At 33.9% G+C, this 27,776-nt stretch overlaps 1 protein-coding gene across 2 annotated transcripts in view; it reads right to left on the bottom strand.

Moving 5' to 3' along the window:
• TFPI (tissue factor pathway inhibitor) overlaps nt 1-27,776 on the bottom strand; it is a 69,398-nt gene that overhangs the window by 18,421 nt on the left and 23,201 nt on the right. For both annotated transcript variants that reach the window (XM_019626131.1, XM_019626130.1), the window contains 3 exons: nt 14,519-14,641; nt 7,643-7,840; nt 2,180-2,221 (listed from right to left, as the gene is read on the bottom strand). In XM_019626131.1, coding sequence (XP_019481676.1) covers nt 2,180-2,221; nt 7,643-7,840; nt 14,519-14,639 — 361 coding nt within the window. In that variant the 5' untranslated portion in view covers nt 14,640-14,641. The remainder of the gene's footprint in view (nt 1-2,179; nt 2,222-7,642; nt 7,841-14,518; nt 14,642-27,776) is intronic.

The raw sequence follows: 27,776 nt of genomic DNA, 5'->3' as shown, positions 1-27,776 counted from the left end.
TCTAAATTTCTCAGAGTAAATTAGAAGGATGTTATCTATCAACTATTCGTGATTTGTGAGAATAAAATATACGGGTTATTTTGCCCTTGGTTTGAAAGTATAAAATATTATGGCAAAAATTTGGCTTAATTATTTTTATTAAGCTTATGTGCATCAACATTTAGGAGCGATCTACAGAGATGTCAGACTTTTTAGGTGTGGGTGGGTCCTCATTAGGGAAAAAGTGTAATGTGTTGCTTCAATAAGAATGCTTTAAATAAACAGAAAAAATAACTAAAAAATAAAACTAGAGAAGAAGCTTTGAGGGATATGGAAGTTGTTCATGGCTATTCTTAGAAGTTCCTGGATTCTCATGCCAGAATTGCTATCTGTATTAGGTATAACATCTTCCACTACTGTGTTTCTTATTTCCCTTCTTCCAGTCATTGGAATGACTCCAACAGTTCCAAGGCAGAAAGGAAATACATGTTCAGGAATTGCAGAGGCTTTCGAAAAAGTCTAATACCCGTCTTTGTTAGTGTTCCAAACCAGGCTAAGCACACAGCTGTCACAGAAGCTGTGCCACTTGGATCCCCATTACAAGCTTCATCTACGTGCATACTCTGTAAATAAGAGAATTTAACTTATTTTTAAATAATTATGATCTTTAGACATATGGAGCTTGGATGTTTTAGGGCAAAGCTTTGATTTCCCCATTTTTTCCTCTGGAACTGTAGTACCATACTGGCAGAAATGAACCGTAGTATCCTTTTACATCTTATAGCAGTTGGCTCCTCTGTCCAGGAAGCAATGCTCATGAGTGTTTTACTATAAAAAGAGCATGTATTTAATAACGTTAATGGTTTCTGCAACAGTTGCAAATCTGTAGAAAAGCCAATCTCCTATGACAAAGCTGTTATCAAATTATTTTAATATAGGTATTTTAATATAGTGTAAAATGTCGAATTTCTATAACTTCTCAAAGTACCAATTTGAAAGTTATTTTACTATTTATTGCCTATTGTTTCTCAAATGAATGTTACTATTATTCCCATAGTAACAATTTGTAGTTAAGTTAATATATGGGGCAAGAAAAAAATTCTTTAATTTGTATAATCATTTTTTTATATGAAAAAAATACATTCAATTACTATCATTTTGATTTGCTTTGGTCTTAGTATTTACTTCTTATGAAATTTTAAATCATTTTAAATGGTATAAGAATTCTATGTTCAACAAAAAGGAGGAGGCAAAAAATATTGCATATAAACGATAGAAAACAGTAACTAATTATGCTGAAAAGTATAATGAAGAAATTCTACTTCTGGAAGTTGCTATTATTTATATGAAGCCCTGTTCTAGGACATAAATTTGTTTTAGAACAAAGTTGAACATGCACACTTGTAAAATATTTCTGCTTAGGCCTATAGTTTAAAATACTTATTGTTACAAATCAAGAAATTCCTGTCTTATATCCCTCAGATAAATAAAGTAACATTCATATTGAATCTGCATACACAGTCTTTGTTCTAATTTGATGCGCGGTTAAAACTGAATAACATAGAATGCGTACTTTAAGCTATGTACCAATTTCCACAAGTCACATGATTTTCACTATTAACTTTTGCTTGAAGCTGCATATTTGGCAATCGTCTTAAACTAAACATTTTTTCAAAAAAATTCATGCCCCATATTCTTCAGATAAAGTAACAATCATATTGAACCTGTATACAAACACTAAATAATATTGACAAAAGCAATTGTTTATTCTTAAATATCTCCACTACTTTTGCTTATGATTGTTGACAACTCAGACATATATCCATTCAGGATGATATTGGATGAAATTTACTAAAGCCACACAGTGCTGAGATTATCAAGGGATTAGAGATCAGAGACTAGCAACATCTAAGTCACTATTTGAGAGATGTTAAAATAGCATGTGTGTGGCCCTGGATTGCTACTGATCTAATACTATATACTACGCTGCATTAGAGTAACAGTGAATATAGCATTTGAAGCATTCCCTAACCACATATTATGCATGTTATTTCTAATTTTTCATTGTATCTCCTGAAACAGAACACCATTTCCAAGATCATGTAAATTTATGATGAATACTGTATCAGAGAAACCTAAAAAATGAATTTGCAAGTGCCTTACGTAAATTGTACTAATAAGCGCAAAAATGAATGTTCACCTTTTTGCAATGTTGCCTTTTCCTGTACAGTCTTTGGGTAATCTGCAAGGAAAAAATATGTGTATCAATTACCACATTTATAAAATAATGTTATGAATTTCAATTTGACCCACTAGAGTGATGTATTCATCATCATTAAAATTATTCTCATACAAAATGTCAATAAATAAATTTATTTCTATTTTCTCTAAATATTACATTATTTACATTATTACAACTATGAAGCCAGCTTATTTTAGCATAATATCTCAAAAACTCTGTTAAAAGTTTGAACACACTTACAAAAATAAGAATTCATGGTGAACTAAGTTTGTTATTCAAACTATCTATGATTAAATAGTTTATAAAATAACACGAAATATGAAAGTAGCTCAAACAGCTTACTTTGCATATAAAAACAGGTGACTTCTATAGAGGATTGAGAGTATGGGTGGAAAGAACCTGAATTATCTCCTTTCCTGTTTCTCTTCCCCTGACTCATTGTTTCAACCCAATTACAAGTTTCATTATTATTTGCAATACAGAGGAGAAATTAAGCAAAAGGTATCTGTGACATATTTTTGGGTTTAACCTCATAGATTTAATGGAATTACTCCACTCAAGAAAGAGAATGTTACTTACCTTTGGCCCATTATATTTCAAATATGGATTCTCGGTTTTAACTTAAATGATAGATAATGAAATTCAAATTGATATAATATGCAAAGTTTTAATATTTTCATGTGAACATTAGCAAAGCTGAGTGATATTTATCTTTTGTATAATAACTTGTTTTATCACGAAAAGCTTTGGTCAAGGCAACTTAGAATTAGTTGTATGAACAGAGTGACAGAAAGGAAGAGAGAGAGCTGGTGATTAGGGGGGACATGGGGGGTTGGGGAGGTGAGTTGGGGGGGTAGGTAGAGGCAGGGAAAAGAGAGAAGGAGAGAAAGAGAGAGAGAGAGAGAGAGAGAGAGAGAGAGAGAGAGAGAGAGAGAGAGGAAAAGAGAGAGATTGAGAGAGAGAGAGAGATGGAATTTTAAATGTATTTATATTACCAATTGTTATCTTTGAGGATTCTGAAAATAACAACCATGGACACCTTATTTAACTGAATTTTATACCAACTACAGTCTGAAAAAATAGAGGTTTACAGCAAATTATTCAAATTATCATATTTTCCTAGATTTATACAGAACATAACATTTATTAATGTCTCAAAGAATAATGATGACATATTTTACTAATTTCCATTAGTGTAATTCCTTGAACTTCAACTTACTGTATATGAACTTACATATTAAATATTGCATTATGAATATTTAAATGTAATTAATATACTACAAATTAATGCATGATTATCAGATATATTTTAGTAATTATAATTTCCTCCCCATCCTTTCTTCATTTTTTTCTCTTTTGATGGGGAAGGGGAGAGTAAAACCTGAATGCTAACTTTCAATGTTTTTATTGTTGAAATCAGCATAGAAAATAATCTGAGCAGGTGGGAAATTGACTCTATGGGAATAAGATCCTTGTTACTAAATAGGTCTTCACAACTCCCAACAAATAAAGCACAAAATGACGAAGCTAAAAATGAAAAGAATGGATGAAGTTTTTACATGCCCTTTAATTCCCTGTGGAGAAAATTCCTATGTAAAGCTCCAGGAAAAGCCAGAAGTGACAATTAGCCCAACTAATAAAATAGTGATTAATAGAAATGGCATACTTTCTAGATCCTTTAAAGATATTTCAGAAATTGATGCTCCATTAATTTAAATGTAACATTTTTAACCTTGTTGTAGACGCTGATTGGCTAGACAGCCAAGTGGGAATTTGATCTTTTTCATGTAATTCTTTAATGTCCCATACTACATTAAACTATTTTTCATAAAATAATAATAAAAGATCATGTTGCTGGTTAGGCTACAGGAAAAAAGCCACTGAACCAAAAGACAAACATTTTGAAAACCATGTATCTAGAAGCCATTTTACAAAGTGTTATTTTTTAACTTATTAACTTTGTTACTATGCCTTTATTAATTACATAGGTGAATACACCAAACAAAATTACAAATATTTGAAAACAATAAAACAAGTTTACATACAAAAGGGCAGTTGATAGACACACACACACACATACACACACACACACACACACAAACACACGGTCTGACAATTAAGTTTGCAAACTTGCTGCAACAATGCAGCTAACATTTTGCTATCAGAGGGATTATTCATTATGAGTTTGTACCAACTGCACAAACAGCTAACCAAGTTTACTGTTGGGAAGTGCTGAAAAGGCAGCTTGAAAAAGTTAAACAACCTGAACTTTTCACCAAAAATCCATTGCTCTTGCATCACTACAGTGTACCAGCTCACACGGCACTGTCTGTGAGGGAGTTTTTAGCCAGTAAACAAATAACTGTATTGGAACACCCTCTTTACTCACCTGATCTGGCCCCAATGACTTCTTTCTTTACCCAAAGATAAAGGAAATATTGAAAGGAAGACATTTTGGTAACATTCAGGACATCAAGCTTAATACGAGGACAGCTCTGATGGCCATTCCAGAAAAGAGTTCCACAATTGCTTTGAAGGATGGACTAGGTACTGATGTCAGTGCATAGCTTCTCAATGGGAGTACTTCAAAGGTGACCGTAGTGATATTCAGCATTGAGGTATGTAGCACTTTTTCTAGGATGAGTTTGCGAACTTAATTGTCTGACCGTGTATACTTGGACACTGAGGATTATTTTGTCTTTTTGATTAATTGGCCGGCATTCTTATAAAATATTTTTCCTTTCTCTTGTTACTATATCTTGTCCTATAGTCTACTTTTACTAATCATTCTTATGATTAATGATGCACAATATACCTTTTTTCATCCTTTTACATTTAACATCTTTTTGTCTTTATTTTTAAAATGTCTTTCCTGTAGACAACATGTAGTTCTTGATTTGTTTTTTATAACAATGATTTTTAATTGGAGTGATTACACCATTAAATTGTAATGTAATTATTATGGTTCAGTATGTATCTCTAGCTATTTGTTTTCTAGTTTTTATCTGCTTGTAGTTCCTGTTTCCCTCTTTTTGTCTCATTTAGGATTAAGTATCTTAATAAGAATTATATCTTCATTATTGGTCTATTTGCTATATCTTCTTGTTCTTTTTTTTTTTTTCCCTAGCAGGTGTTCTTTAACTGATGACAACCTAGCTTTGAGTAATTTATACCACTTTCACCCACCATATCCAGAACTTGGCACAGTAATCTCATATTTGCCCCCTTTTTCTCATGTGTTTTTTTTTGTTTTTTGGGGTTTTTTTAAGAGATTTTATTGGAGATCAGTATGTTTTTTCAGGACCCATCAGCTCCAAGTCAAGTAGTTGTCTTCAATCTAGTTGTGGAGGGTGCAGCTCCATGGCCCATGTGGGAATTGAACCAGTAACCTTGATGTTATGAGCCTGCACTCTAACCATCTGAGCTAACGGGCTGCACCATCATGTGCTTTAGTGTTAAGTACTTTAATATTACTTACAGTACAGGTCTACTAGCAATAAATTTTCTCAGATATTGTTGATCTGAAGAAGTGTTTATCTCCATTTTAAGGGTATTTTTACTAGATCTAGATTTTTAATTGACAGTGTATTTCTTTCTTCAGCTCTTTAAATAAGATATTCCATTTTCTTTTCTTGTGAATTATTTCTTGATGAGAAGTGTGTGATTCTTTTGATCTTTGTTCCCTTATACCAAATGTATCTTTTTTCTAGATCTTTAAGATCTAGATCTTTACTTTTTATCCCTGATTTTCAGCAATTTGATTATTATCTTCATTGTAGTTTTCCTATTTTTTTGTGTGTTTACTCTTTTTTGAATTTGCCAAGGCTCTTGGTTTTAAAAGTTACAGTTTTCATCAAATATGGATGAGTTTATATATATATATATATATTATTTATATATATATATATATATATATATATATATATATACTATATATATATTATATACACAATATATTATATATATAGGCAGTTTTGTATTTCAGGGAAGACACAAGTTGATGAGAATAAGTAGGCTGCTAAGTGGAAAAGTAAGGATACAAAGAAAGACAAGACCAGGCCTCTAGCCAAAGTACTGAACCTGAGTGATATTCAACTCAGCACAAATGGATACTTGGCGCAGTAATGGAAAGAGAATGACTTATAGAAATCTGTGATGAATTGAAAATGACCAGGCAATCACAAAAACGAAAGGCACCACAGAAGACCAATGAAATGCCTAATCTGTGTTAGTAACATTTGTAGCACATCTATGGAGAGGAAATAGGGAAATAAGTGCTCTGAGGTCAAAGGAATATAGTCACATCAATTCTTTTCTGTGAAATCTGGTACGTACAACAAAGAATCTCAGCGTCACACAGGAGAGAAGTCCTCTCTTTTCACAACATTGAACATTTCCCATAGGTCTAGAGCATCACGATGCCAAGGCTGTTTTGTAAAAGCTGCTTCAGAAATCATTATCAGAGTGAGAATGGAGGCTGCCTGCTTTGCAGTAAAAGGAGACACCTAGTGTGACTAACTAAAAATTCCATCTCTATAGTACTATAGTTCATTTCAACTAGCTCTAAAAACATGCTATGGGGAAATTTGGGGCTAGAAACGTGGGAAATAAAGGCAACTCAGATTCTTCCATCCCTCAAGGAGTTCATAATTTAGAAGAATAAAACTGAAATAAAAATCTTCAAAATTTTGACCAGTAATTATTTGAAACTTATTTCAGTGAGAAGAGATAAAACAACCTACACTATAGCAATATGTAAAATTTTCATAAAACGTTGTTTTTAATAGGATTAAAGCAGAATAAAGTGCTCAATAAAGTTTAATAACAATATAAGATGATGTACTTTTAAACTTTATAACTTAGTAACAATATGAAAAGGATAGTTTGGTTCAGTGAAGTTTGAACGGATCAGCATAAATGAATACACTGTAAATATGTAATATATATTTCTGCTGCTCTCTGATGCAGCTCAGAATTTTCTAATCAGTAGCTAGTGAGAGCCTCAAAGTGGATTCTCAGATTCACTATCTTGACAGTCACTCTATCTTCATAACTATGTGATCACTGTATTGATAAAGTCTGAAGCCAATGTGACTAACAGTATCTTTCCTGTCAATGCACAGCTGCTGAATTACACTCACTACATTGCAGATTTAAAACTTGCTTTAAAATTTTTTCTTCCATCTTTACTATGGAGAAGAGCATAGGACAATAAATGGGGCTTATTATATTTCATGACTGATATGGAAAAAGTAAAATAACAATAGTTGAACAGGAATGCTGAAAATGTGAAAAAATGTGAAAGAAATATTCCTTGGAATGTTAAAATGATTTGCACTTATTTTTTTCCTAAAATGATCTAATCTATTAGATCTAATGGCCCTAAGGGTACCTGGGAGATAAGTATCCTCAGAAACCTACCTCTTATACATTTTTCTTTGCACTCTTCCAGACTTTCAAATCGATTCTGATTTCCTTCACATCCCCCATATATAAATTCTTCACACTGTTGAGTGTGAACATTGAAAAAAAATCTCTTCAGCATTGCTTTGCATGGGCCATCATCTGCTTTAAATGCACAAAATGAATGTACAAGTTTCAGTGGTGGCAGTTCAGCATCTACAAAGTAAAAATAAAAGTTATAACATATCATTCTTTATCAACATTGTACTAATGTTTTTTATTTCATTTTTTTTTTAAAGATTTTTATTGGGGAACTGGGGGAAGGGGAACAGCCAAGTTACTGTCCTTTTGTTCTTCAGTCTAGTTGTGGAGGACGTTGCTTCACTGGCCCAAGCTGGCACCATCATTGTGCTCTTCCCGGGTGAGGCAGATCAGTCGCCGGCTTCTGGACGGTTGCTCACTGCGGCTGCTGGCTGCTCACGCTGGCTGCTGGCTACACACGGTAGCCCATGGCAACCCACTGCAGCAGGGGCTGCAGCCTACGCCGTCGCAGGCAACTCATGACAGCCAGCTCCAGGTTGAGCTGTTGTTCAGCATCTTAGCTGTAGAGAGCAGTGTCACTGGCCCTCATATGTGGGATCCGAACCGGGGCCTCTGGCATCCCAAGCCAGCTCTTAACCTCCACGCCACTCGGCCAGCCCCTCTTTATTTCATTTTTAATACATCCTCACTTTAAGAGAAAGTACAATAAACCAGGCTGATATAAGAAACCATAAGCAGTTATTCAAAGCTATCAAAAAAGTAGATAAAGTTTATAAATTCACCAAATGAAACAGGTCTTATCAACTACTAAAACAATAAATAAATTAAAAAATAAAAATAATAATAATTGATTTTCAATCAACTGTCAAAGGGAAATGTAGAATAATTTTTCTAAACTCTTGTTAATAGATTTGCCTAAACCTGTACCAGTTGACTGTTATGGAATTGAGTAGTAGTTGTAAAGTAACCAATGTGTTGACCTTATAAATAAATAGAGACCTCTTTTTCTAATTCAGCAAAATTTTTTTTTTTTTAAGATTTTATTGGGGACTTGGGGAAGGGGAACAGCGCTGGGGAATTGGGGGAAGGGGAACAGACAAGTTGCTGTTATTTTGTTCTTCAGTCTAGCTGTGGAGGATGTTGCTTTGCTGGCCCAACCTGGCACCATCATTGTGTCCTTCCCGGGCGAGGCAGATCAGTCGCTGGCCTCTGGATGGCCGCTCACAGCGGCTGCTGGCTGCTCACGCTGGCTACTGGCTACACATGGTAGCTTATGGCAGCCCACTGCAACAGGGGACTGCAGCCTACACCGTCACTGGCAACCTACAGCAGCCCAGCTCCAGGTCAAGCTGTTGTTCAGCATCTTAGCTGTAGAGGGCAGTGTCACTGGCCCTCATATGTGGAATCCGAACCGGGGCCCTCTGGCATCCCAAGCCAGTTCTTAACCAATGCGCAACTCAGCCGACCCTCTAATTCAGCAATTTTTAAGAGCAGATGTTAATAGACAGTTCTTTGAGTTCTTCTACCTAATGCACAATTGTGTCACTTTTACACATAAAACAACTCTTTAAAAGCAACAGTGTATTCATATCCATTTACTATATCATGCTATATTAATGCATTCCCTAATTATGAAAGTTTAGGAGCTTGATCAATCTATCAATCTTATGGTATTTTCCTGAATATTCAGTTACTTATTTTAGTCACAGAAGAATTTCCTAACATGTACATACAGAAAATTCAACTAAAATTTTTAAGTTTGTATTTTATCAAGTCTAATAAGATGAACAGAGGCCTAATTTTATTTTATTTTTTTTAAAATTTTATCTTTTTAAAAAAATTTTATTGGTGAGTTGGGGGAAGGGAGCAGACAAGTTGCTGTCCTTTTGTTCTTCAGTCTAATTGTGGAGGGTGTCGCTTCACTGGCCCATGTTGGTATTATCATTGCACTCTTCCCAGGTGAGGCAGTCACTTGCTGGCCATTGGAGAGCCGCTCATGGCGGCTCTTGGTAGCTCACGAAAGTGCACGCCAGCAGCTGGACAGCCCCACTGAAGCCTACGCCATCGCCGGAGACTCATGGCAGCCCAGCTCCAGATAGAGCTGTTGCTCACCATCTTAGCTGTAGAGGGCGCAGCATCACTGGCCTTCATGTGGGATCCAAACCCGGGCCCTCTGATGTCCCAAGCCAACTCTTAACCAACGTACCAGTTGGCTGGCCCAACAGAGGCCTAATTTTAAATAAATTACATTTGTTTACAGAATCTACCAGTAAGGTAGACCCTGAAAATTGTGATTGGTACAATGGAAATAATAATGACCAAAGAATACCATATATTACTGCTTGAGTATTTTCTATGACTTGATGACTTTCAGTATTCACTATGATCCCTTATGGGGGATATTGAAACCTTAAGATGACTTATCCCATTTTGCCCTTTAGAGGGCAGCAGTCTTCTATTCCATTAAAACTGATAAGTGTAAATATCTTCAAAGAAGTATTTTAATGCACTATAAAATAATTTACTTTGAAAAAAGAAACATGAATGGATGTCACTTTAATATTTTTACATAAAATATTTTTAAAACATGAAATAAAAGATAAGTTTATGAGGATATGATCATCTAGAAGGAAAATCAACTTTAAATTTCCTATAGCTTGAAAACTTCTGTGTACTTTTTGAAAGAGAAAAAATCTATATCATAAAAGTTGAATTAGAAAATTTTATCAAGTGCCTTTTAACCTTCATATTTTGTTATCCTAATGATTTATTGAATTAATGTCAAGTATTAGCCATATTTCAGTAATGTTAAAACTCTTTATGACAAAATAGTTGAAATGTTATTTTTAATTTTCTTTATGAGTCATAAAGTGATAAGTAGGCCTTCAATCTTGGAATAATTAAAAATATGGTCACCTATACATAAATTGGTATTATTATGCTGACATATTATTATATGTCACCATTTAGGCATCTTTCATAACTGAATTGACTAATTTTTTAATTGAAATAAATTGAGCCAACAGAAATTATATAACAGCCAACTTTCCAACTTAAAATGTGATAAGGCAGAATAACATATAACAGATGTATGTAATACATATGTCTTTACCTACAAAACACAGCATCAGGACTGAGTTGCAATATATAGTCAGGAAAATTATTATAAATCAAACTTTTATATCATATTTTTTTTCATTGATGATCCCTGTACTTTTTACTCTTAATATCCTTGATAGCCCTTACCATCATGCCAAATCTCTTATTTTACATTTTCTGTGTTAAGGGTATACTCACCCCAAATTCACCCTGCTATTTAGTAGTTTTGCCACCAGGTGGTAGCAGAGCACCACACAAAAAAATGAGAGTACCCTATAGCTGTGGTTATACTAGTAATAACAGCTAATGTTTAGTGAGTAATTACTTCAGAAATTTTGTAATATTATTATTTAATTATCACAACCTTCTGAGTTAGGATTTATTATCTCCATTTTACAAATTATAAAATAGCACTTCACAAATTAATGGCTCAATTCACACCATAAGTAACGAATTTAGAATTGACCCCCATGTAGTTTTATAGCATGTGTCTCACACATTCTTAATAACTGAGTGATATTGTCACTGATCTGTGTGCATGAGATTCCTAAATTGAAACTTAGGCGAACCACAAAGACTTAAGTATATAATTTCCAAACAATAGTTTTATCTAAAATTTACTTGATAAGAACCAAAAAAGTTTCCGATGAGAGTGCGTGATGATTTTACACCAATTTTCTAAGGAAAACATTAAGAATTAACTATATTTCATTAATTGTTATCTAATTATTCATCTTTACCATTCCCGTGTTAGTGTATTTCTCCCACGATTCCTGAATTTTGTGCAGTGAGCTTGGGGCCCACACGTGAACACAGCACCACTGAGGTGGGGGAGTGACCAGGGGTGCCCTCGTGGACACAGTGCCATGCAATTCCACCCAAAAGGGATGAAATCTGTGTTGTTTTCATTTCTTACTCTGGATAAACTTTTTGGAAGTCAACAATTGTGTGTTGAGCATGTGTCAGGCACGGTGCAGTCATGGCAGACATGATAGTATATTGGGTGGCAGCGGTGCCCCCCTCTTACATAAATATTCAAGAAGTTCAGGGTGCTGTGCCCGTGTATAATAAAATACTTAATCTTGTCTGAGGGGGCCAGGGATAACTTTCCTGAGACTTGAAACTGAGATTTGACAAGGATTGTTCTAAAGCCATGAAACGTGAAAACACATACAGGACAATGAAACAGGGATTGAATGTGATACAGCCAGGTAAAGAGGAGTATAGTCTATATTTAACAATTTTTGTAATCAATTTCTTGTGTTTTATATCTCACAGCCTCCCCTCCCCCTGTGCTGAGATGTTGGATGTTGAATGGAAGGCTCAGGATATTTGGGGACATGTCATGTCCTTGCCTACTAGAATCCTTTCTCCTGGAACTCGTTAGGGAACCTAGAACTTCCAGGCAACTTACTACCTAAGAGTCTCCATGTTGCTTCACTATCTGACCAAAAAGTTGGATTTCTCTGGAAGGGAAGGACACAGACATGTAGTCTTTGCCTTCTCTGAGTCAGAAAATGCGTCAGATGCTTTTTGCCGTTGATCCAAAGACCACGTGAACATAGTTGCCTCCATCACTTATTTATAGATGAGGACCCTGGCAGAGTGTTTACGTAACACATCTAATTTCGCAAGGGACTGTGTGGCAAACCACATGTGAGAGCTTAGGTCTGGCCGATTCTACATCATAGAAAAGATACTTCCCTTTCTCTAAATGCTCCCTGCTAATCTCTCTCCCAGTCCAAAGGAACATTTTTAGAAACCTTATCACCACTATTTTTATTATTATCATTTTGCCTTTTCAAGAAGTGTATTCTGTTTCATCCTCCCTGCAGGTTGGACTGATTCTTATAAAGTCTACTATTGACTTGTAAGAGGAACAATAAAATCTTTTATATTTTTCTATAAAATGACAGTATATTATTTCAATGAAATGGTATAATTCTATAAAACGATGGCATGGCTTGGCTGAATGTGATAAATGGTATCTCCAAAATTGAACTTATATGGGATCCTGCTGTTGTAAGGTTAGTAATTAAAAACAAAGCAAAGCCAAAACTGTGTAAGACTGCTCAGCTTAGTCAGCTAAGTGGTCTTCAAGTCTAGCTTTAAAATCAATTTTTTTTTTTTCTTATTCAGCTGGGTTTGGTCTGGATTTATCCAGAGACCTTAAACTCTAGCTTAATTAGTGGTAGGTTAATTCTGGTTTCTTGGCTGACTGTGGCAGCAGCAACCATTTCAGGAACCTCCTGGTTAGCTGGCATGCATTTTCTCAGCCTAAGTAAAGGAAGTGGGACTTAATTTGTTCTCCACATCCCTTCTCTAGCCAACCTCCAGAATATTAGATCTTTAGCTCTTTTGATCAATGAACCAAACGAAGGATTGGCGCTCATCTCATAATGCCCAAATATCTTTATAAGGCACATTATGGTTTTTACTTTATTAAATAATGTTTTCTTTTCAAAATGTTTTATAACCATATATTTTTTGATGATGTATAACAACAAGCCTTTATTTTTCATTATAGGAAGGATATAAGCAACCCTTGACCCTAGCTGGGTTTGCTTCCTGTCCACTCATTGGCTTGGGCCTCATCCAGGCGGGGTCGGCATGGGTGGCTGGGTTTCCAGCTGTGGTTACAGCTGGTGCAGATCTTCAGATTTGCTCCGAGTGCCTCATTTTTATCTGCAGGCTAAAGCGATGTAGCATGTACCACTTCCCCATGCCCAGATCTCAGATTGCCAGGCTTAGATGAGGCCCCTTCCTCTTTGCATCGACAGCAGCATCTTAGGCATGCTTCTGTCACTTCATTTACTACGATCTATGGACATAAGTACCTTCTACTGAAATACCCTTCAGTCTCCCATGTGAAACTGAGATTCTTGAAAACCTAGTCAGTCCATCACTGCCTCCTTAGCACCTACCAGGGTTTCAGATACATAAGATGTATTTATTCAGTCGTTATCAAAGGGAAGTACACTGATCAAAATCACTTTAAAGAGCTGTTAGAGATATGAAATAAAAATGTATTTATGGAAATCTTTGGTACCTCATAAACATACATGCAAATAGAAGCTACTGCTGTGGGCATATTCTCTCACTATTACCAATAACTTGAGGTTTCAATAATTTACTAATTTTCCACAAAATATCACTTTTAAGAAAGAAAGACATCTGTAATAATAATCACTGTACAGCCTTCTCCTTGTTCTATTGTTAATATTTTATTTTTGGACACAGAGCTTTATGGGATTAGAACTGACTTCTATTACCCAGATCTCTTGGTGTCCCACTTGACTAGATTCTCACACTGGACTTGTCTGGGAAGTCCTTATTTTGGTAACAAGGGCAAAAAAGGGAGAATGGCTGAAACCTCAGATGTCTGTGGTTTCCTTTTCCTTCTCACACTGTTCCCAGCCAAAGGGTGGCATCAAGGCTCATAGAGACTTGTTTCTATAGCTATTGCTCCTCGCAATTTTCCGGAGTTCTTCAGTGTTTAATATTTATAGGCCAAAAAGAAAAAAGAGACAGAAGTCTTCCTTGCTAATGTGACTCCTTTTGGACTAAGATTTTGGGGGTTTTGTTTGTTTATTTGTTTTTATATATCACATTACATATAAGACATTTCCTAAGAAAATTGTCACCTTCATAAAAACTAATTTTCCTACACAATGGTGAAAACTACATTAAATTTTTGGATTAAAATCGAGAGCTTTGACTAGCTTAAAAAGGTGAATGCTTCTAACATTTTACCTGTAATGTTTAAATGTTCTTCACCTTCCTCAGGGACAGCATTAAGATGGACAGAAGCACAGGTAAGCAGCAGACATACAGAAGCCCCCAAAATCTGTTCTTTCTTCATTGTATGAATCATCTCTAAAATACAAACCCAGACATAGTTAATAAATAGAATGTTAATGTGGAATTTTCTATAGACTAGCAGGCATTCATATGCATGCCTCCAAATGTAAATTTTTATGACCTTTAATGGGCATTCTTATTCCACAACTTCTGCCCACAAGTTCCATGACACACATATTCAGTGAATATATGTAATCATATTCAAATCCACAGGTCATAGTCCAACCTTGAAAATACAAATTAAAATGGCAGTAATTGAGAGACGTGTAATTGTTGATCAACATGGCTAAGCATGTATTAACATCCATTTCGTATGCAGTTCTATTTGCCACATCTTTCTCATAGCTATTCTTTTTACTCAGTACTAGTTATATTTTAATTTTTCTTGTGTTTTTCTATTATTTCATTAATGCAACTTTCAATTCCTGATTTGTCTTTCCTTTTGCTTTGGACTTCCTTTTAAAAAGGAAGCACATTTTCAAATTTTCATCTTTGTTTCCTTTTAAATATATTTCCGTTTTTATAACCAAATTCCTAACCAGGTTTTCTATGAAATAGCAAACAGAACTGCTGAAAAGAAGAAATGTCTAACATTCTAGCCAGTCCTTTACCCCAGTTCTTCCACCCTCAACTTGGAGAGTTATCTGATTCAAGAGAGTTTCACCGAAAAGTGACTTTCAGTGATAATCCAACACATTTACAGTTTAAGGGAAACAGATTTCAGCAGGAGAGTGATGTTTCCTGTTTCAAAATGATTTAAAGATTCATAGCAAAAATAATGGAAAAGCACATTTAAACTTTTTTTAAAAGGCCATTTTTCCTTTGGACTCAAAGGTGGAAGGAAATGTATAATGTTCACATAGCATCATGGGAAAAGAAAGGAACATATGCACGTTGGCATTCAGCCACTGGTGCCATCGCAGTCAGGAAGGAAAGAGAAAACTTATCAGTAAACATTCACAAATGGAGAGCCAGGTATTGCACCACAAACAAGGCAGAGAATTCTCTGTTTATGTATGTAGTGAATGCATCTGCGATATACACCAGCAAGTGTGCCCTTTAATAAATAATAAAGTTATAAATGCCATTTTGCTTTAAGCATCATTAAAATCATTAATGAAATGTATAACCTATTTTCTCACAACACTTTGAAAATATTAATACATATTTGATATTTAGCAGCAGCGTTTTATATCTACTAAACCGTATCATAAACTGCTTGAATCCACAAATCAATGTATGTGTGTGTATAAACATGAGGTTGGACAATTAAGTTCATGAACTTTCCATCGTGTACTTACACAGTGTGTGTGTAATTTTTGGGGAGTATATTTTATAGGTCTTTATCTTATTTTTGAAAAGTATTTTTCAGTGGCTCTTCTGTCTCCATTTGATTCTTTGAGATCTACAACCCTGTTATACTTTGAGTGTAAAATACAGCATGTTTTTCTATCCCATACCTTAGAGAGCTGGCTGAGGTTGGGTGCCTGCTGAGAACGTAATGAGAATTTGGGCTCTAAATCCATCAAGCTACTTTCTTTAAAAATGGTGACATAGAATGTTGTCCAATTTTAGTAGGCTTAGACTTTCCTTGATTGCAAGGATGAGAAGCCAGCTCAGAGAGTTTAGGAGAAAAGGTCGTCAGCTAATTCATTTTAGAGAAAGTGGAACAATCTTTAACTAGAAAGGCGGGTTTGAACCTGGATCTCAGAAATGTCTAGTCAGGGAGCTAAACACCACACTCTCATTGCTGTCGCACCCCTGAGACAAAAATAACTGGGATGACACTCAGTACTTGGTGGATTTTGTTGTTATTTTGGTTTTACATCACATCACAATGATGTGTTTGGAAATATGGGGACTTTGAAAGCAACTGTCTAGGTGTAACCAGTAGGTTATATCTCAGCATCCATCAGTGTAGAAGTATAATTTAAATATTTTCCTTATTGTTTGACTTAACATTTTCCGCTTTAAAACTTAAGTACCATATTTTTTCTACAGAATCGTAATTTTTAATATTTTATTTTCTTTCCATTTGGTTGATGTTTTATTGCCCAGATAACTATAGCATCACTTGCAAGGGTTCTTGCAAAAGTTTTCATTGTGCATTCCTTCTTCTAAATTTTGTAACTGTTCAATGATCCAACTCATAATTTATTTAAACTTTTCTAATATAGAAGTCTGCTTAATGAAGTTCAGGGATAGCACAAGAACGGTGATAAATCAGTGGCTGCGTATGTTTATAATACTAGGATTCTTAATTAGTTAAACCCACGGTAGGTGAAATCTTGCACTTGGTTTCTTTGAAACATATCCCTCAAAAAAACATTTGTTATGTGTAATTTATCAAGATACGTTGTGACAGTTCAATCAAGAATGCTCTAAGCATTTACTTATATTTATCTATAGTAGAGAACTAGTTTGTTTTTTTTAAAAAATTAACAGATGGAAATTGAATTAGTATCTTCTTTGAAAATCTAAGTAAACATAGATTTTCTATAATCTTTTTTAAAAATCAAGCATAACTACTGCATCATAACAAATAACTGATTGTACTGGTTCTTGGGTTGGGCACCTCTTTTTGATGTGTTTCTTTTAGAGTTTCTTATTAAGTCCCCTTTGACTTATAATTTGACATCAGAAGTTATTTAAGCAAGAATATAGCATAAGAGTGTATTAAGTTAATGAATAGATGTGCACAATATTATGTTAGACATTAAGAGAGATTTAAAAATCTACACAAAGTCTGACCCTTAAAGAATTTACATTCAATGTATTGAGTTAAAGAAAATGCAATTTTAAGTGCTAAGATAAATTGTCAGGATATCTTTGCCTATACCAGGCACATAGTAGTGAACAATAAATATGTGTTAAATTATTTTACTTGAATAAAAATACTATATACTGGAAAATCTAAATTCAGTACTGCCATCAACCTGTTAAGTAACTTTTGGAAATAAATTTATGTTTTTGGACCTGATTTATGAAATGCATAACTTGGGCTAGATTGTCCTTAAATTTCTCTCTAGTTCTAAAAATTTATGTATTTGAACTATCATATTTTATAGCCTTTGCAGAATAATTTATAGTTCTGCTGTGTAACTTACATTTTCTGTTCACTTTAATGCTAATTTGCAGATCAATTTTATCATTTTAAGTCAAGGTGTGTTCTTAAAATACTAGTTCCGCAAGACATTATTAGGTGTTACATTAAAAAAAAGTATCATCAGTTAATACAATCATGTGCTGCGTAATGATGTTTCAGTAAATGGTGGACCACATATACTGCAGTGCTCCCATAAGATTATAATGGAGTTGACAAACTCCTGTTGCCTATCATGATGTCACAGCTATTGTAACATCATAGCACAATGCATTACTCAAGTGTTTGTAATGATGCTGGTGAAAACAAACTTACTGTGCTGCCAATCATACAAAAGTATAGCACATACAATTACAGTAGTCAGCAATATCATCTAGTGTAAGTACACTGTGTGATATCGCACAAAGTTTAAATTGCCTAAGAGTGCATTTCTCAGAAAATATTCCTATCATTAAGTGGTGCATGACTGTATTTATTTATATGTGAGATTTAAAATTTGTATAGGGGTGTGGCCAAGTGGCGTGTTGGTTAAGAGCTGGCTTGGGACGCCAGAGGGTCCCGGTTCGGATCCCACATATGAGGGCCAGTGACACTGCCCTCTACAGCTAAGATGCTGAACAACAGCTCAACCTGGAGCTGGGCTGCTGGGAGTTGCCTGTGCCGGGTAGGCTGCAACCCCTGCTGCAGCGGGTTGCCATGGGCTACCATGTGTAGCCAGCAGCTGCAGTGAGCGGCCGCCCAGAAGCCGGCGACTGATCTGCTTCGCCCTGGAAGAGTGCAATGATGGTGCCAACTTGGGCCAGTGAAGCAATGTCCTCCACAACTAGACTGAAGAACAAAAGGACAGCAACTTGTCTGTTCCCCTTCCCCCAATTCCCCATTAAAAAATCTTTAAAAAAAATAAATAAAATAAAGTTTGTATAGGTTTCTCAACTATAATAGGACTTTAAAAAAATCCTTATTATGGTAATGTGCAGTTGTATCATCTATGGAAGATGACAGTAAGTGCATGTCCAAACTTATATGTCAAGGGACTATTATCCCATAATGTAGTTTTGGAACATACCTTGAGCAATAATGTTATATATAGATAAGGAAAAGTTAGTAGATTTTCTGAACCAGAAAAATATAAAACAGCATGGTGTGATTTGTGCTTTAATAAAATCCAGGCTATATGGAAAGGTGTTGAGAGAAGAAAAATTATAAATGGAAATAAGAGCTAGAATGTTTTGGAGGATCAGATTGCAATTATGATTAGGGGCCATCAGTAGAACTGAAAGGGCAACTATGAGAGACTTTTCGAGTTAAGTGTTGATAAAATTGAGTAATTGAGTAGATACAGGATATGAAGGACTAAAGATTTAAGTATATCCTGAGTGAATTATTGTGCTAGTTCTACAACTAGGTAAGTTAATATAATTATTAATTTTTGTGCATATTAGTGATAAATTCAGTTCTAAACAAAATGCATTCAATAGTATAAGTTTTCTAAGTGGAACTGAGAAATGGCAATTAAACACATAATGCAGGAGCTCGAGATGTTTTGGTGTATCCTCCTCCTCCTCCTGAGGCAGGATCATTTCACCAGGGAAAGGATGCCCATTAAGTTATTCCCAGCTCCTTTTCAACTTTACCTCCTGTCAGTCTTTCCCAAAATCACTTGGCTTTATGGACGCTGCCCACTAATCCCTGGCTCCGTTGAAACTGCTGATTCTTTAACAAACCATACTTATTCCAGATTTAGTACTTTCAAATTACTATTTCCTATTGTGGGAACACTTCTCCATAAGATTTTGGAATGGCAGACTCTGTTCTTTTAGTCAGGACCCTTGTAAGATATCCTCTCTTCTAAAAGATCTTCTCTGAGCACCATATTAAAAAAAAAAAAATCACCACTAGTTCCTCTGTCATTCTCTATACCAATAACCTGGCTATTTTTAAAGGCTTTTTTTCTGTTCTGTTTTGTTTTTAACTTTTTATTATTGAGTTATAGAAGGCATTTATATATTATAGATAAGTTCTTTGCCATATATATATATATATATATATATATATATATATATATATGGTTTTATCTATGTGCATGGCTTATGTTTTTTTTTTCTCATAAGTGTCTTTGATGAGCACTAATTTTTAATTTTTATACTCTTGATTTTTTAAATAATTCAATAGCTATTCATATATCCACAGAGCTGTACAAACATTGTCTCAATCAATTTTAGAACATTTCCATGTCCAAAACGAAACTCCACACCCTTTAACCATTACCACATCCTACAATTACCCCTTCCCTTAATCCTTAGGAAACCATTAATATACTTTCTGTCTCTATATATTGTCTAATTATGGATATTTTATATAAGTTGAATAATAGACTATATGGCCCTTTGGGTCTAGCTTCTTTCCTTTAATATCTGTTTTCAAGGTTTATTCAGGCAGTAGTACATATTAGTACCTCATTTTTTTATTGCTAAAAAACTTTATTGTAATAGGTATACCAAGATTTATTTATCAATTCATCAGTTCATGAACATTTATGCTGTTTCCACTATTTGGATATTATTAATAATACTGGTATGAGCATTTGCGCTTAAGTTTTTGTGTGAACATATGTTTTCATCACTCTTGGGTATATACCTGGGAGTGGAATTGTTAGATCAGTTGGTAATTCTGTTTAATCATTTGAGCAACTTGAGCAAATTGTTTTCCAAAGCAAGGGCACTATTTGTCACTCCTACCAGCAACATCTTTCTTTGTGTTTTGAATAGCATTTTTCAACACTTATATACTGGGGGTGCCAAAAAATGTATACATCTGATTTGTATTCATCTTTTGTTATTGGTATATATTGAGTATTACAATTTTAATACAGTTTTTTTCTTCTCTTAAAATGTACATACATTTTTTTGGCACCCTCTGTATTTATTTGCTTACATGTTTATTGTCTCCATAACTAAAGTATATTCCATTTTTTAGTATAGACATTTTATATGACACCCATAATTTTATGTTCAATAAGTAAAACAATGACTGACATAAGAAATACTTGATGGATGAATGAATGAATAAATTAGGATAAGCTTTGTATATAATAATGAATTGCAGTATGTATCTTTGGATATATCCATGCTGTTTTATTTGTTTCTACCAATCTCACCAAAAATAGATCAGCAGCAAATATGATGGAATGGTCACCCATCCATATTTTTTTCAACTGTATCCTTTGTTTTGCTTATTCTACTTTTCTAGAGCTATGAAATATTTCAATTAAACTTTTGTTTAAAAGGAATTTTTTTAAAGAAAATGTACCATGAATGGAATAGATTTCATATTTATAAAAGTTTGCTTAAGTAATGGGTATTTTCCAAATCAAAGAAAACAAGGGTGATTGCTGAAATCTAATCAAAAGAGATGGCAAGCAAGTAGAAGAAATGACTAAAGAAAGGTGTGATTAGATAATAGGTAATTAGGTAAAATAAGTGCATTATTTGCTTTGTGATTACAATAAGACTTACATATAGCAACATATATCTGTAACAAAGCAAAAACTTATAGTATATACACAAAGGATAAAGACAGAAATATAAGCATACCACTAAAGAAAGACATCAAACCACAAAGGAAGAGAGTAAGAGAAAAAGAAAGGAACAGAGAGAAACTACAAAAACAGCCTGTAAATAATTAACAAAATGTCAATAAGTACATACCTATCAATAATCACTTTAACTTTAAATGGAATAAAATTTTCAATCAAAAGAAAGAATAGCTGAATGGATAAAAAAAACAAGTCCCATGTACATACTGCCTACAAAAGACTCACTTTAGATATAAGGACATACACAGACTGAAAGTGAAGAAATGGAAAAAAAATATATATATATATATCCATGCTAACAAACAAAAAGAAAGCTGAAGTATCTATACTTATATCAGACAAAATATATTTTAAAACAAAAGCTGTAGTAAGACAAAGATGGGTGTTACATAGTGACAAAGGTGGTCAATCAAACAAGAGGATATTTATGCACCCGACATAGGAATCCTAAATATGCAAAACAAATATTAAGAGACCTAAAAGGAGAAACCAACAGCAATACAATAATAGCAGGGATTTTAATATCTCACATCAATGGATGCATCATCCAGACAGAAAATTAATACAGAAACACCGGCTTTAAACATGTAAGAACAGAGAACTTAACAGACATACAAAGAACATTCCATCCAAAAACAACAGAACACATTCTTCTCAAGTGCACATGGAACATTTTCCAGGATAGATTATATGTTAGGCAACAAAACAAGTCTTACTAATTTTAAGAGGCTTGAAATCATATCAAGCATCTTTTCCTACCACAATTGTATGAAACTAGAAATTAATTCCATGAAGAAAGCTGGATTATTCACAAATATGTAGAGGTTAAACAATATGCTACTGAACAACCAATGGGTAGAAAAAAAATATCAAAGATAACAAATACCTGGAGGCAAACAAAAATGGAAATATACCAAAAATTGCATAATGTAACAAAAGCAGTTCTAAGAGATAAGTACATAACCATAAATGCCGACCTCAAGAAACAAAAAATGTCTTAAATAAACAACTTAACTTTATACCTCAAGGAACTAGAAAAAAAAGAATAAAGCCCAAAGTTAATGGCAGGAAGAAAATAACAAAGATTGCAGCAGAAATAAATGATATAGAAACAAAAGACAATAGAGAAAACTGATAAAACTAAGAGCTGGTTTTTTGAAAAGATAAACAAAATTGACAAGCCTTTAGCTAGATTCACCAAGAAAAAAAAGAGAGGACTCAAATAAATAAAAACAGAAATGAAAAAGATGTTATCACTGATACCACAGAACTACAATGGATCATAAAACTACTATGAACAGTTATATGCCAACAAATTGGACAACTTAGAAGAAATCGAAAAATTCCTAGAAAAATACAACCTACCAAGACTGGGTTATGGTGAAATAGAAAATGTAAACAGACCAGTTAACAGTAAGGAGATTGAATCAGTATTTTAAAAACTCCCAACAAATCCAAGTCCTGAACCAGATGGCTTCACTGGTAAATTCTATCAAACATTCAAAATAGAATTAATACCAATCCTTCTCGATCTCTGAAAGAAAGAAAGAAAGAAAGAAAGAAAGAAAGAAAGAAAGAAAGAAAGAAAGAAAGAAAGAAAGAAGAAAGAAAAAAGAAAAGAAAAAGGAACTCTTCCAAACTCATTTTATGAGGCCAATATCTCTGATAAATGCAGAAACAAAATGTTAGCAAACCAAATTCAACATACATTATAAGGATTATAAACAGTAACCAAATGGGATTATTCTAAAAATGCAAGGATGTTTCAACATCTGCAAATCAGTCAATGCGATACAACATATTAATAAAATTAATGATGAAAATCATATGATCAACAGATGCAGAGAAATCATTTGATAAAATTTAACATCCATTCATGATAAAAACTCTCAATAAGGTGGGTCTTAAAGGGAACATACCTCAACATAATAATGGCTATATATGACAAGCCCACTGCTAACAGCATACTCAATGGTAAAAAGCTGAAAGCCTTTCCTCTAAGATCAGGAATAGTAATACAAGAGCCCACTCTTGCCACTTCTATTCAACATAGTATTGGAAGTTCTAACCAGAGCCATTAGGGAAGAAAAAGAAATAAAAAGCATCTAAATTGGAAAGGATAAATGAGACTATCATAATTTGCAGATGACATGATGATATATGTGGAAAACTCTAAAGAATCCATCAAAAACTATAAGAACCTGAACAAATTCAGTAAAGTTGCAAGATACAAAATCAATACACAAAAATCTGTTGCACTTTTTTATACTAATAATGAACTATCAGAAATAAATTAAAAAAGCAACCTCATTTACAACTTTATCAAAAAAATGAAAAATGAAATAAACTTAACCAAGGATGTAAAAGGCCTGTATATTGAAAACTAGAAGACATTAATGAAAGAAATTGAAGAAGACACAAATAAATGGCAAGATATTCTGTGCTCATGGATTGGAAAAATTGATATTGTAAAAAATGTCCATATGACCCAAAGCAATCTATAAATTCAGTGCAATTCCTATCAAAATTCTAAAGTAATTTTTTAAAGAAATAGAACAAATAATCCCACAATTTGTGTGGAACCACTAATATCCCCAAATAGCTAAAGCAATCTTGAGAAAGAAGAAAAAAACTGAAGGTGTCATGCTCCCTGATTTCAAACTATATTGCAAATCTATGGTAATTAAAACAGCATGGTATTGGCATAAAAACAGACACAGCTTGATGGAACAAAATAGCCCAGAAATAAATTAACATGTGTATGATCAATTACTTTTTGATAAAGGAGCCAAGAATATACTATTGGGAAAGGACAGTCTCTTCAATAAATGGTGTTGGGAAAACTGGACAGCCGCATGCAAAAAAATGAAACAGGACCACTATCTTACACTATACACAAAAATTAACTTAAAATGGATTAAATATTAGAACTAAATTGGTAAATGATTAGACCTAAAATCATAAACCTCTTAGAAGGGCTAACATAATGGGTAAGCAACTTGCCATAGGCCTTGGCAATAATTCTTTGAGTTTGACACCAAAACCAAAAGCAACAAAAGCAAAAGTAAAATCATACCAAAAAGCTTCTTTTCAGCAAAGGAAACCATCAATAAAATGAAAATATAACCTACTGAATGGCAGAAAATATTTGCAAATCATATATCTGATAAGGGGCTAATATCCAAAATATATGGAGAACTCAAGCAAATCAATAGCAAAAAAAAAAAATCTGATTAGGAAATAAATGGGCAGGAGGTCTGAATAGACATTTTTCTAAAGAAGACATTCAGGTGGCCAACAGGTACAGGAAATGATGCTCAATATCATTAATCATCAGGGAAATGTAAATCAAAACCATAATGAGATATCACCTCACACCTGTTAGAATGACTCTTATAAAAAAGACAAGAAATAATAAGAGTTGGAAAGGATGTGGATAAAAGGGAACCTTTGTGCTCTGTTGGTGGAAATGTAAATTGATGCAGCCACTATGGAAAACAGTATGGATTATCCTCAAAAAGCTAAAAATAGAACTACCATATGATCCAACAATGCCACTTTTGGGTATTTATCTGAAGAAAACAAAAACACTAACTTGAAAAGATATATGTGCCCCCATGTTCACTGCATCAGTATTTATAATAGCCAAGATATGGAAACAACCTGTGTCATCAATAGATGAATAGATTAAAAAAGTGACACACACACACACACACACACACACACACATACACACACACTGCCAAAAAAAATGTATACACATTTTAAGAAAGGAAAAAACTGTATTAATTTTAATACTCAATATATACTGATAACAAAAGATGAATACAAGTCACATTTTACTTCTGCAATTATTAATACAAGAAGTGTTCAAAGTGGTTACCATCAGCATCCAAGCAATTCTGATTACAGCAAATTACTGCTTGAGCATAGATAACATCTCTTAAAATGTGTATACGGTTTTTTTTGCACCCCCAGTATATATGAAGTATTGCTCATCCATAAAAAAGTGAAATCTTTCTATTTGTGACAACATGGATAGCCCTTGAGGACATTATGCTAAGTGGAATAAGTCAGATGAACAAAGAAAAATGCCATCTGATTTCACTTATATGTGGAATCAAAAATTAATCAAGTTCATAGATATAGAGAACAGACAGGTTGTTGCCATAGGTGGGGAGTTGGGGGTGGGCAAAATGAGTGAAGGTGATAAAAATTAACTTTTAAAAATATGCATTTACTGGAGTTTATAGATAGATGAGGTTAGGAAGAATTTGAAATACAGTTTAAAGACAAAACAAAACAAAACAAAAAACAAACAAAAAAGTACCCAAAGATTAATTTCACCTAGAAAATCCTGTGGTTTTGAGCCTGGAGATGGGATTAGGGAAAGTCTATGTCAGTTGGGAGAGGTTTTTTTTCTCTAATTTGTATTTGGCAGAGTTAACGATCTGAAAATATTGTGATAATTATGAAAGCAAGAAAGAGGGAGGCAAAATAGAGCAAATTGCCTGTTCACACAGTCACTCAGTGCTCACTATGCTCACAATGACAAAAACTCACATATTTATACTTTGGCCTGTTTTCCATGTTTCAAAGTAGCATTTCCTTCTCTAGCAAGATGGGTGTTTTGATCTGTGTAAATGGTAATTAAAGATGTAAATAAAGCAAATCTGCCAATTATGGGCCTCCAGAACTTAAAATGAAGGTAGCCTCTTCTATGCATGACAAGCATTTTTAATGAATTTCCTTTAAAAATAATTGTTGCTATTTCATCATTTATTTATAATATTTATAATCTCAAGAGAATTTGTGAAAGAGAGGTGGTCTGTATGAATCTAGAAAGTAAAAAATGGAAAAGGGGTCCAACAAGTTCATTGGAGCTAGGATATATTTTGGTAATTTGACTGGTGACTGGAAGAGAACAACTCAGGAATGGCAATGATTATTGATGCGGAAGAGAACTTGTGGCAGGATTCAAAGAGCAAAAAGCTCAGAGAATGGAAGAGACACATCTCGTAGGAGAGAATTATAGCGTTAGGTTTCTAGTACATCATTTTGGGAAAGGCATAATACAACTAGTAGACAGTTATTGATCTACTCTATCATTAGTTTTGGAATACACTGTCATTACTTTTTCATCTTTAAATTAAGCTGGAAAAATCATATATTGTGTTCATGGGTTTACAGAGGGTGTCAAAAATGTATACACGTTTTCAGAAAGGAAAGCTATATTAAAATTGTAATACTTAATATATACCGATAACAAAAGATGGATACAAGTCACGTTTGACTTCTGCAATTACAAGAGGTGCTCAAAGTGGTTCCCATCAGCGCCCAGACACTTCTGATTACGGCAAACTACTGCTTGAGCAACGCTGACCAAAGCGTCCACTTGTATACATTTTTTTGGCACCTCTGATATCAGCATGGTGCTTATGTAATTTAAACTTCTTAGTTTATATTTTCTTTGTCACATATGGTTGAACTTTTTTCTTTTTTAAAGTTTTACTATTAATCTCTAAGCAAAATGAATACTTTCCCGTCTTTAAAAAAAAAGAAATTTCATTTTGGATGCTTCTTTATTTACGGTGTACCAATGAAAAACAGAAGAGACAAAATCTGACATCCAGAAAAAGAGGGAAAAAAAATAACTTGACGAACAATTCCAATTTTCTGCTCAGCAGAGGCTAATGTTACTCTCTTGATGTTTATTACTTCCATCCACTCAATTTGGCAGGTCTCTAGGGGGCCTACACTTCTGCCCTCTAAAACCTGCAGTCTTTTTATCTTTCACCTATGTGCTTTCTTGGCCATTTCTCATTCTGGGTGAGTTTGCAGCACACTAATACTAATGATAATGAACAAAGAAAGGAAATATTCTAATAAAACTGTGGTGGGAGGATGGAGACAAAAAACCCTATAGGGATTCTAGTAGTTTTCTATTTTCATTTCATGTTTTGAAGTTTACTTTTTAGTAGCATTTTCAACTGAAAATTTTCAAATATTCATAATGACTAGGGTCTGGAAATAGATTTTTGTTAAAAACATTTGTTACTAGACTTCCAATCTTTGTTCCTGGATGGAGAGTTACTTAACTTGCATAATCTCAGTGAGAGGTTTCAGAGCCCAATTGTTTTTAGGAAAAGAGTATTTTCTGAATAAATACACTGTTGGAATGCAAATGTTTGGGCAGTTTCCCTAGAGAAGCCTAAGGCTGCGTAACTCCAAGTTTCCACATACCAAATTCTAACAAGTCAGTACAGAACCTCTTGTATCTCTTTACTAAGTTCCCTCCTGGGTCCCACATTCCTGGAACATGCAGTCATCACTCTAAGCATTATTTTGGCAGTAGGAGTATTTATCTAGAACATAACATGAACGTTAAGATCAAATATCAAGACTTCATAGTATATATATATATATATATATATATATATATATATATATAT

Source organism: Hipposideros armiger, unplaced genomic scaffold (genome assembly GCF_001890085.2).
Source record: "Hipposideros armiger isolate ML-2016 unplaced genomic scaffold, ASM189008v1 scaffold_660, whole genome shotgun sequence".
In the NCBI taxonomy this organism is placed as follows: domain Eukaryota; kingdom Metazoa; phylum Chordata; class Mammalia; order Chiroptera; family Hipposideridae; genus Hipposideros; species Hipposideros armiger.
Note: the sequence above shows the minus strand (reverse complement) of the source record. Positions and strands in the feature narration are given on the sequence as shown.